Source organism: Cyclopterus lumpus, chromosome 1 (genome assembly GCF_009769545.1).
Source record: "Cyclopterus lumpus isolate fCycLum1 chromosome 1, fCycLum1.pri, whole genome shotgun sequence".
Classification (NCBI taxonomy): domain Eukaryota; kingdom Metazoa; phylum Chordata; class Actinopteri; order Perciformes; family Cyclopteridae; genus Cyclopterus; species Cyclopterus lumpus.
The window spans coordinates 24,082,011-24,093,222 of record NC_046966.1 but is presented as its reverse complement, the minus strand read 5'-3'; the positions used below and the strand labels follow the sequence as shown (position 1 = coordinate 24,093,222).

Genomic DNA, 11,212 nt, shown 5'->3' with positions numbered 1-11,212 from the left:
TAACGTTAGCCGTTCAGCTAATTAATTCAGGGGAATTAAAAGTTAATATAATGTTAATATAAAAACTGTCTGACTGCCTCTCAGGTCTTCATCAGCGGATTGTTTTTTTCTTTTTTTAATTTTGTGAAGAACATGAAATATGATTGAAAGCTCCATAAAGAAGCCGGTTGGTATTTTCAAGGTAAAGAACAACCTTTTAAACTCTATATTTAAAAAAAAAATTTTAGAAGTAGAACGCTACCGACGCGTCTGAAGTCACACGTGTCCCGAGTGTAGATTTTATAATATAAGCTCAGTGTTACACACTAGGTGTGAGTGAGTGTGTGTGTGTGTGCGTGCAGGGACTCACTCTCAATAATGGGGCTGCTCCGGTCGTTGACCGCGGCCCCGACCTTCTTCAGCCTGGCTCCTTTGCAGATGTCCGTCAGCAGCGCTCCTCGGCCGGCGCCGGCTTTGGGAGGAGTCGCGCTCGCCTGCGGAGGAAAGTTTAAACCAGTGAGTTCCTGCCCGGGCCTCGACGTTCTGGTCACGTGACGCTCGGAGAGATTCTGACCGCAGAACCCCCCTGAACCTTTAGTCCATTTTTAGAGGTTTTCTTTTTTCGTTCCTCTATTTGCATTAATTAAGTACAGTGCGAACCTTTTCAGGCATGAAAACTCTTTTTAAACGACGGCAGCTTAACTTTAATTAAATGTTTTTTTACTCAACTCCCATGATACTTTGCGGTAACCAGTCTGCTTTACCTGAGGCCGAGTAACCAGAAACATAACAGTTATCCTCCGTGTAAAGATCGGGTGGTCTCTACTAATATTTTGGGCTTGTTCACTGACCTGACTGAAGCTGGGGGGAGGCGGGGGTCCCGGGGGAGGAGGGGGAGGGGGTGGAGCAGGCATCCTGTCTCTATGTTGGCACCTCTCTGCGTGGGGTGGAGGAGGAGGGGGGGGGGCGAGGACCGGTGACGTCACAGTCTCAACTGGGACGACACTCCTGCAAAACGAGACACAATTTTTATTTATTATACATTGAATTAAAAAAAAAAAAAGGCATTCAAGGCATTAAAACTGATCTGAAGAGCCAGCAGCTCCCGTCAGAAGGATTTTTATTGCTCTACCTCCGGACTTCTGGTAAGGAAGTCGCCATCTTAAATACCCATAATGCATCTACAAGCACCCGTGGGAGTTTCTTTTTTTTTTTTTTTTTAAATCCGGCGACTGACATTATATCCCATCGCAGTGTTAAAATATCCTGTAAACTATTTGATTTGGCTGCAAAAATTAACGACGTCGCGTCCTCTTCTTCTGGAGGAGATTCAATATATTTGCATCACATCGGAGGATGGAAACACACCTGGAGACTCGGCTAACGTTCGGGGGATGGAGGCCTCCCTCGGTGACGAGCCTGGTCCAACAAAGAGACACGCAGGTCGCATAAGAACAACCGTGTACTTTAAAATCGTACTTTAAGCTTTAATGCCTTTGAATTTAACCAGTGAAATGTTTATTTTTGGGGGGTTTGTTTGTTTCTCAGTCCTTCATGAGTGGACGAAGTGGACGCTTTGTAAAGGAAAGAGAGCGAAAGTGCTTTATTGTGTAGCGCACAATGTTAAAAGTGCTTTCTGTGGGCTAGAAACACACAAAATACGAGTCCGCCGCCCCGTCGGTCTGTGTCGATTCTTGGGTCTTCATTCATTCACTCTTCTTCTCCGAAGAGTGAATGAATGAACATCCAGCTGCAGGAGGATGGAAGTGTAAAGCGGGAGTTTTGGTACAACAACAACAACAACAACAAAGGAGATGCCCGCTTGATTTGTCAAACCCAAACTTCATGTTAGCTTTGGCTGAAAATGTTGGTATAATTTTACACAGAAAGAGCACTCATTTTCTTTGTCTTTCCATTATAAAAAGTTCTTATTGCCGCCACAGAAGCTCAAGTTTTATTCTGTTGTCGTATGACGATCGCAACACAAACAAATGTTTGTACGCAGAATGCTGCAATATGACCTGTTGCTGACTTCATATTACCTTAAAGAAAGAAAAAAGGAAAAAACACTTAAACGAATGCTCGATCACACCTGAAGCTCCTCCAAGTGTTTCAACACAGCGACTGAGGTCACTGGATCTCCCCAAACCAGTTCGCTGCCTGGGCCCATTGTTGGCTCATACAGGCAGCGCTTCTCACCCCACCCTCCACGCTCCATTCCTCAGGCAGCCCCACCGAGGGAAACCAAAAGGAATCTCACCGAGCAAGTGAGCCAGTCAGTCAGTCTGCAACGTGGTTCAAACAGGAACTGGGGATGGGGGGTTATCTGTCCTCAAGGGGGGGGGGGGGGGGGGGGGGGGGGGGGGGGGGGTACAAGAACTGAAGCCACAGAGAGACTAGCTTCAAAACCAGGCAGCAACCTCCTTTAAGGCTGCATTCTCTCTCCTGACCACCAGGGGGCGACTCCTCTGGTTGTATAGAAGTCTATGCTTCGTGTGTTAAAGCTGCATTCTCTCTCCTGACCACCAGGGGGCGACTCCTCTGGTTGTATAGAAGTCTATGCTTCATGTATTAAAGCTGCATTCTCTCTCCTGACCACCAGGGGGCGACTCCTCTGGTTGTATAGAAGTATATGCTTATTGTGTTAAAGCTACATTCTCTCTCCTGACCACCAGGGGGCGACTCCTCTGGTTGTATAGAAGTCTATGCTTCATGTGTTAAAGCTGCATTCTCTCTCCTCACCACCAGGGGGCTGATTTGTAATCACTCTGCTAAAGTAGGGCTGCAACAATTAGTTGATTAATCTATCATCAGACATTCCACATTTTTTAAATATCTTCACTTATTCATTCTGAATTACAGCGGATGCCGAATAAATAAATAAATAAAAAGTTCCTCTTTCTGCTGACTTCACTTAGCAAAAAACATTAACAGATGTAAGAATTACTGAGAACTAAATAGAAGTCTCTAAATACAGAACCCTCAGGTAACTGTCAGCTTTGTGCACCAACAGTCATAAAACATCCTCAGTTTAGTAGAAGAGAAAAGAAAGGGACATAAATAACCCCTGAGAAGCTGAAACCAGTGAATCTGTTCTGCTTAAAAACAACTTGAATTATTAATTTTAAAAAGTTTTCTACAAATTAGATGAATGGGCTTAAACTCCAATTATAAATAACGGACAAACCTGTAGTTAAGAGACTTTAAGCAGGTCAAATATAATTAAAATGGTAGGCCTAGGATAGAAATGTAACTCGTATACTGAACTGCAGCAATTATTTTATTTGTCAAAATCTGGCAACTTTTTCCTCACTAGGAACCAAAGAAGTGGGACCAGTACAATACAACAATAGACTTCAAATGTCACTAACTGTGGTATTAAAGTATTGATTAAACTATTGCATTGCCACAGGTATTGATTGAAAAGTTCTACACATGTTGGCACTACGATTAAAAACAACGCCAGTCTCTCATCACGATGTAAAAACATTACAAAAAAAAAAAAAACTCTACATAAACATGATAAAGAAAATTGCCACAAATGTATATATAAATAAATAAATGGGACCACATGACATAATGGATACTCCTAACCCTGAATAACTTTTAATATTGTAGCATTTTCTTTTTTTTTTTTCTTTTTTTTTTAAATACGAGTCCCTGACCTTTGACCCCCTATAATCTGACTCGGCCTTTGCACTCAAGATCAAAGAGGTCCGATAAGTAGGTCAAGATGCCTCGAGTCCATCCAAACACACATTTAATGGAAGTCGATCAACAATGTGACGTTGCACAGGGAAACACAACCATGAGGAAGTCAGATGCGTGTGTGGTCAAGGAAACACACAGAGCTAAGAGGCCCTGTGTGTGTGTGCGTGCGTGTGTTCTTTTTAAAGCCCTGACAGCCAAAGTAAAGCTGCACCACAACCCGTTGTTTTTATGTGCTCATACACTTCCAGGACAGCAGGAAAAAATAGTCCCTGTTGTTTTAACAGTTGAGCACGAATGTACTCATCTAAATGTTAAGCTATGAATCGTAAACGCATTTGGACGAACTGGAAAAAGAGTTCCCTGCGACAAAAAAAACAAAACATGCACGTTACCTTTAATTGAGGACCTTTCCCTTATTGCGGAGTATGTTTTTTGTTGTCCTCCCTGTGTGGCTTTAGTACTTGTGGTTGAGTAAATTATCCCGAGTAATTCTTTCCACCGCCGATTAAAGCTCGGAACAAACCGGATTAAATCAGGCCCGGACAGGTAGGTTAGCCGCGCCCCAGGTAAATGGAGAAACACACCTGGGCGCTAGCTTAAAAGTTAGCTTCAACAACAGCGCGAGAACCTACTCACCGCGGGACTCGAACACGTGACCGGTTGGTGAGCTCGTCCTCCAAAACAACATGAATAAAATATATTGTTTTAAAAAGCCCCCTTACAAAAAATAATAATATGTAAAGAAATTAGGACGCTGGCAAAGCCCTGGTGACGTAAGTTAGCCGGCTAACGTTCGCTTCGGCTCGCGGCGGTTAAACGGCGGATCTTCGCCGCAGCTCGCTTCACTTTCCGGCTGTCAGTCCGACTTCCGGTCGGGGAGTTCTTCTTCTTCTTCTTCGTGGAGTTCACTTTTCAACGCGTCCAGGTAGTTACACGTTACCCGCACTCGTGAGCGGCCGCGAGCAGATCCATACTCGCCCGTTGACAACTTCTTCTTCTTCTTCTTCTTTTAGCGGTCCCTTTCCTCGTAAACCCGGAAACGGACCGACCGATACAAAATGGAGGCGGATCTAAGCGGCGTTCACTGGCTGTCGTAAATCGCAGACTCCGCACTCGCAAGGTCGTAATCGGAGCCCTGAGACGGAACTGCAGTATTCGGAGCTGGTTTAACGGATAGTACACGTGGTTAAAACAAAGTATTCAGATCTTGTAAAAGTAGCTGAAATTACTCATTACAAGTAAATATCGTGCATTCAAAAAACAACAACAGTAAATGTTCGTATCATGTTCTCTCCTGTGAGAACCACGTATCTCTAAAATATCTCTCTTATTCAAAAGGCCTTTTAAACATTTTTATTTGGCTTAAGAAGTTGTAAAGTTTTCTCAACACAAAGGAAACGTTTATATCAAACATACGTGAAGTAAAAAGTACAACATTTACCTCTGAAAGAGTAAAAAGTACTATATTTACCTCTGAAATAGAGTAAAAGGTACAACATTTACCTAGTAGTACTATAGTTACATAAAATGTAAATCAGTCAGGTGATTAATTTGATTTAGTATAAGATATTTACTTTCCTTAAGTCTTCCAGATCAGTGGGTGGCGGTAATGCACCCGAAAACGCCATAAAAGAAGAAGAAGAAGAAGAAAGTCAGGTGATTCTGTAGTGACGCATGCGCAAATACCCTCAGCGTTGCGAGGACACGCATGCGCGCTGCAACCTCGGGCGCTTCCTGTCAAGATGTCGCTGTCCACGGGAGCCGTGTTGTGGAGGACGTGCTCCAGGTTGTCGCCGAGACCCTCTGCGCTGGCCCCCGCTGCCGTCCGAGCACAGAGCTCCGGGGGCCGGGACCTGGCGCCCCGGACCTCCCTGTCCCGGCCCCCGTGGCCCGAGCGGATGAGCCCGTTCTCGGAGGAAGAGGAGCGGAGCCGACACGCCGCGGTGGTGAGCGCCGTGAACCGGCGGATCCACCGGCAGGACTTCGGCCGCCTGTTCGCCGTCGTGCACTTCGCCAGCCGCCAGTGGAAGGTCACCGGCGAGGACCTGATCCTGATCGAGAACCACATCGAGGCCGGGTGCGGGGAGCGGATCCGCATGGAGAAGGTGCTGCTGGTGGGCGCGGAGGACTTCACCCTGATGGGTCGGCCCCTGCTGGGGAAGGACCTGGTCCGGGTCGAGGCCACCGTGATCGAGAAGACCGAGTCCTGGCCCAAAGTCCACATGCAGTTCTGGAAGAGGCACCGGTTCCAGCGCAAGAGGATCATCGTCCAGCCGCAGACGGTGCTGAGGATCAACGGCATCGAGCTGGCCCCCAGACTCTGAGGAAGAGGAGGGTGAAGAGGGGACTGTTTCACACGGACTGGTTGTTAGTTCATGTGCTTTAATGCAACAATGTGACACTTTGTAGTAAATAAAGCTGTTGATGTTATTTAATGATTCAGTTCGAACTATTGTTTTTACTTTTTGGGTCATGTCAAGTCACTTATTTGACTATTTTACTTTATTAAAAGTGGCAATATTAAAGTGTAAAAATACTCTGCTACATATTTTACTTTATTAAAAGTAGCAATATTAAAGTGTAAAAATACTCTGCTACATATTTTACTTTATTAAAAGTAGCAATATTAAAGTGTAAAAATACTCTGCTACATATTTTACTATTTTACTTTATTAAAAGTGGCAATATTAAATTGTAAAAATACTCTGCTACAAAGTCCTCCTTTTTAAATCTTACTCAAAACTATCATTAGTAAAAAATAATAAGAATAACATATTCTTAAAGTAGTGACATAGAAAGTATTTGTGCCCATTTCAGAACCCTATAAATTACTGGATGATAATCATTGATGTTTTAATGTGTTCTTCTATTTAATGCTGCGGCCGGTTGAAGGTGGAGCTCCTTCCTAATCAATAATGTAATCTATAATAATATATAGTCACGTATTAATCAGACTGCCTCTGCAAAGTAACTACAGCTGGTCAGAGTAGTGGAGACAAAACAAGTACCGTATTCCCTCTGATGGACTAGAAGTATAAAATATAAAGATTGTGCTTAAGTACTTTACATAAAACAGATCAACTTACAACGTTTTTAGTTGATTAATCAGTTAGTTCCAGTGGTATAAAGTATATTTACTTTATGAGTACTTTATACTTCATCTCAGAGGCAAATATTGTACTTTTTTCCCCAATACATTTGCTTGATAAGTTACTTTACAGATTCAGATCAATCCTGAATATAACTCAGCTGATGTCGTTATAGTTTAAAATTAAACTAACCATCAGAATTAAAATGATAAAAATCAGCTCCAACGTTAAAGAGATTAACACATTAATGCAAGCATTATAATATAATAATATAATACCGGAACATTATTCATTCATTACTTTATTCTGAAATGCCAGTTTTACTTTTTGTACTTTTAGGTAGTTTTCTTTAATGCAAATATACTATATTATAGTTCTTAATTGATTCAAACTTAACACACACAACGTAACTTTCTTAATGTAATGTCTCTTTTTTAATTTTTAATATACTGTATATAAATAATTAAATATATATATATATATATATATAAATAAGTTTTAAAAATATATATATAAATAATTAAAAATATTTTAAAAAATTATATAAATGGGCTTAGAATGTGCCGTGTCACATTATATAGTTTCAGGGATTTAATGTATATATATATATATATATATATATATATATATATATATATATATATAAATAAAAATATTAAAAATAAATATATATAAAATGGGCTTAGAATGTGGTGTGTGATATTAGCGTTACACATGAATTACTCGGTTCCGGTAACAACTGGGGATTTGAGATATTTAACAATGAACTTTCTTTAAAATCCTTGATGGTGCCGACCAGAAGAAAGACGTGAATAACCATCACGTATAACCGGATTTATTCCTAATTAAATTAGATTTCTCTCAGCACCCCCCACCCCCTCACAAAAATAAACAGAAACAAAAGACAGAAAATTTGTATTTTCTTTTAAACAGTCTTGCGAAAAAACCACTGCTTTATTTATGAACCTGAATGCATCGTCTCTGGAAACAGGAGAACGGATCTCTCGAAGGCACTGTTGAACATTTCTGCTCAGCGGTAGCGAGTTTCCTCGTAACTGAAACTCCCCCGAAACAACAGGAGGTGATGTTTTTTTTTTGTTAAATCAGGAGCTTGTCCAACAGGCAACAAAAAAACAAATTAATTACAATAATTAGAAAAACAGTGAGCGATCAAAACCCAAACGAAACGCTGCTACTAATCTTCAACGGGTTGGCACACGTTCACATTTGGAGTCTAAACTAAAAGTAAACAGAATGAAAACAGTGAATTGAGAATCAATCAACTTTACAACCTTAAGTCCAATAAAAAGATTAAACTTTCTCTCTCCCGTAAACCCGTCCTGTAGGAAACCTCGTGTTTCATCTCACAAACGGTCAACGGTGACTGTATTGCTGAGTTGTTTGTGGTTCTTACGATTTAAAAAACACGAGTTAAGACAGGCGGTTCTCGGTCCATTCGCAGGCCGAGAGGTCAAAAGGTCAAAAGGTCAGTCGCCTCTGTTTCGAGCCCGACTTTGATTTTGAAGATCGAGGTTTTGGAGTTGAAAGTCCACGGAGACACAACGTGTGCGTAGAGATGTTCCTGCTGTTAAGTTCATTTACGCTTGAAAGATATAAAAGTTTCAATTCACTGAAGGTTAAAATAAAAGAACTCTGGACTTTTAGTTAATCGGGATTGACGTGGTTTTCAAAATGAGATTTAAAAAGTCTGGAACCGGAGGAACCATGAAAGGAACCAGGAACTCGCACTCGTGTATTTAGAAATATTCCCCTCTTTCCATTTTGGTTGAACTGCAGTCTGATTAAGATTTAATTTTTAATAAAAAAAAAAATAAAAAAAATCACAAAAGGCCCAAATTAAGGCCGTGATTCAACATTTCTTCTTCATTCCGTGTGGCTGTACGACACCAGAAGCCAAACACTGCCGCGTCCGACCGGCTCGTCACCAAACACACATGTGGGTCAGAAGGGTGAGCGGTCCGTCTTTCAATCACAGGGTCGGCGATTCGATCCCCGGCTCTGCTAGCCCTAGACACTTAACCCTGCAGCTGTTCTACGGTGTGTGATTGTAAGTCGCTTTGGATACAAGCGTCAGCTAAATGAGATTAAATGTAACGCAGTCGCTCTTCAACTGGCGAATTCAGCGGATCGTCCACCCACAACTGGTTTCTACTGGGTTTTTTTAACCATTATGCATGTTTGATCACAAGAAAATGATTATTAGTTTTTTTTTTGTGCCACATTTTCTCACCTCTACAGAAAGAATCGATGCTGACCGAGCACAAAAAAAACAACGAAGGAAAACAAAATGTTCAAAACAAAATCTCTAGTACAATCTTCAAAAGTCCGATTAGAATTGTCCAAAAGATGGACTCCTCCTCCTGGAAGTCCTCCTCTGCGGCCTGAGGGGATTTCCTCTTCTTGTGTTCGTCCTCCGAGTCCTTGTCGAACGGCTCGGGGGCGACCGTCTGATCGTAGAACACGCGCATCTCAAACTCGCTCTCCTTGTGAGACGGGTGGCCGTAAATGCCGATGCCCACGGGCCGGGCGAAGTCCCCCGGCACCGTCACCACGTCGCGGCCGCAGGTGACCGACTGCAGCTTGTAGGTGTCGAAGCTCGGCCGCAGGGTCTTGTCCGACACGTAGAGGTCCGCGTCCCCCTTCAGGCTCTGCATGTGCAGGATGATCCTGCCGTCGTGGTTGAGGCGCAGGTAGCTGTAGTTTCCGGCCCCGATGTGGCCCTGGACCACGTGGAGCAGCATCCACTCCTCGGGGACGCCGCCGCCGCCGTCCTCGGAGGGGCTCAGGAAGCCTCTGGCCTGGGACAGCAGGAGGGCGACGACCAGGGCGCTGCAGCTCCGCATCATGATGAAGGCATCTGTCAGTCAGTCACCGCCTGGACGACACCAGACCGCCTGGCAGCAGGACGAGGAGGATGGTTCTCATAATTCATTCACACGCTCTTTGATTAAATCTTTTACTGGATAGCATGTCTGATAACAGTTTTTCAAAACCCACCAGACGGGACGAGAAGCCAACGACGCACCGAGCCGTTGTTTACACAGGCAGACTTTCTTTTTTTTTTTTTTTTTTAACAAGACAACTTTGTTTACAGAATAGAAAAGACACCCGGAGGCCGGCGTGTAATATAAACAAAGTGCATTTGCTCAAGGTGCTGCACTGAAGTACAAAGTCAAGGTATACTTGACCGTTTCCATTTAACTTTATTCTTTTACTGACGGCTTTAGTGACAGATGTTCATCTCCTTCCTGTTCAGGTAAAACCTCGTATCTCCAGATGTGTTGATGTCGGATGTTCAACTTGAAGTGTTTTCCTTCAGATTAAATAAACTCTTTAAAAAGCCTCTTTGAGCAGCTGGAAAATGCTCTTTCTAGACTTTATATTATAAAACATGTTGATTATCTACAGAGAGTTATTAGTACTTTAATTAAATGGAGCTGCTCGCTGCCCTTCCTTAAGGACAGTCTAAAAGAAACCTCGACTCTCAGCAGAGCTAAAAATACACGCGGCTCTCCCGGTGAGTCTGACCTTTGATACCAAGGAGAGGAAAAACAACTCAAACACATTTAACTGTGAAAACAAAGTCCAACGGGTCCGGCCGTTAACGGTTATTGACGCGTTTCACCGATATTCACTTTAACGTACCGGCTTCATGACGTCGGAGCCAGACGCTGCCAAGCCGTGACGTCACAACCCGACGGGTTACAATAAAATTAAAATAAAAATGAACAAAGAGGAATTAAAGATAATAAAAATAATAATTAAAGAAGAAAAAAAATACAATAATAAAAATACAAAAATAATAATAATACGCCCTTCTATGATTTCATATTCGGTCAGCGCACATTAGTAGTAAGACCAGCCTGAGCTCACACCAATCTACTTACTAATGTAGTTAGCTTAACTTAACTAACAAAGTTAACCTAGTTAACGTTAGTTTAACTAGGTTAGCTTCTTATCAAAGTCCACGTTAGCTGTCACGGAGCTAGCGCTGCTAAGCTAGCTAGCTCGGGTCGAGCTAAACCCGTTCAAGAGGCTGCCGGGTGACTGAAAACGTGATAAATTAAGTCGCTATTAGATTATTAAAACGCGTGTGGAGGTTCCGGTCCACGAGCCGCGGCTTTCTACTCACAAAGCGGTCATTTCCGAACCAGCCATCTCGGTCCACACACAGCAACCTGCCGGGTAACTAAGTTCACTTCTTCACTTCCTTTTCCTTTCGGCTCGCTGACAGCGGGAGCGCCGCTCGGTGGCGCCGCGTGCTGGCGGAGCGGTGTAACTGCACCCGCCCGGTCTGGAAACGCTACTAATACTTTATATGAATATTTTATAAATGATGAAATACATTTTTTTTTTCCAGATTCAGAATATTGATTAAAAAAATACCAACAAACAATATATATAGTTAAGTA

At 42.6% G+C, this 11,212-nt stretch overlaps 3 protein-coding genes across 6 annotated transcripts in view; 1 reads left to right on the top strand and 2 right to left on the bottom strand.

Annotated features, from left to right (window-relative positions):
• wipf2a (WAS/WASL interacting protein family, member 2a) overlaps nucleotides 1–4,433 on the bottom strand; it is a 10,726-nt gene extending 6,293 nt beyond the window's left edge. Inside the window, exons 1-4 of one of the 3 annotated variants that reach the window (XM_034536122.1) lie at nucleotides 4,327–4,432; nucleotides 1,348–1,398; nucleotides 831–987; nucleotides 350–473 (exon numbers count right to left, since the gene is read on the bottom strand). In XM_034536122.1, coding sequence (XP_034392013.1) covers nucleotides 350–473; nucleotides 831–893 — 187 coding nt within the window. In that variant the 5' untranslated portion in view covers nucleotides 894–987; nucleotides 1,348–1,398; nucleotides 4,327–4,432. Of the gene's footprint in view, nucleotides 1–349; nucleotides 474–830; nucleotides 988–1,347; nucleotides 1,399–4,082; nucleotides 4,190–4,326 lie in introns of those variants that run through there. The other 2 variants (XM_034536105.1, XM_034536114.1) reach the window with 2 other exon arrangements.
• Nucleotides 4,434–4,530: 97 nt separating this feature from the next.
• mrpl21 (mitochondrial ribosomal protein L21) lies at nucleotides 4,531–6,125 on the top strand. 2 transcript variants are annotated; one of them, XM_034536578.1, is made up of 2 exons: nucleotides 4,531–4,615; nucleotides 4,704–6,125. In XM_034536578.1, exon 2 carries the CDS (start codon nucleotides 5,433–5,435, stop codon nucleotides 6,012–6,014), a length of 582 nt encoding a protein of 193 aa, XP_034392469.1. In that variant the 5' UTR covers nucleotides 4,531–4,615; nucleotides 4,704–5,432; the 3' UTR covers nucleotides 6,015–6,125. The 2 variants fall into 2 exon arrangements, with proteins under 2 accessions (XP_034392469.1, XP_034392478.1); XM_034536587.1 differs by lacking the exon at nucleotides 4,531–4,615 and having other exon boundaries at nucleotides 4,690–4,928; nucleotides 5,275–6,125.
• Nucleotides 6,126–7,677: 1,552 nt separating this feature from the next.
• Nucleotides 7,678–11,042, bottom strand: c1h6orf120 (chromosome 1 C6orf120 homolog). The gene is made up of 2 exons (XM_034536613.1): nucleotides 10,933–11,042; nucleotides 7,678–9,694 (listed from the first exon to the last, which is right to left on the bottom strand). The coding sequence occupies exon 2, from the start codon at nucleotides 9,644–9,646 to the stop codon at nucleotides 9,092–9,094; it is 555 nt and encodes a 184-aa protein (XP_034392504.1). The 5' UTR covers nucleotides 9,647–9,694; nucleotides 10,933–11,042; the 3' UTR covers nucleotides 7,678–9,091.
• Nucleotides 11,043–11,212: the final 170 nt, after the last annotated feature.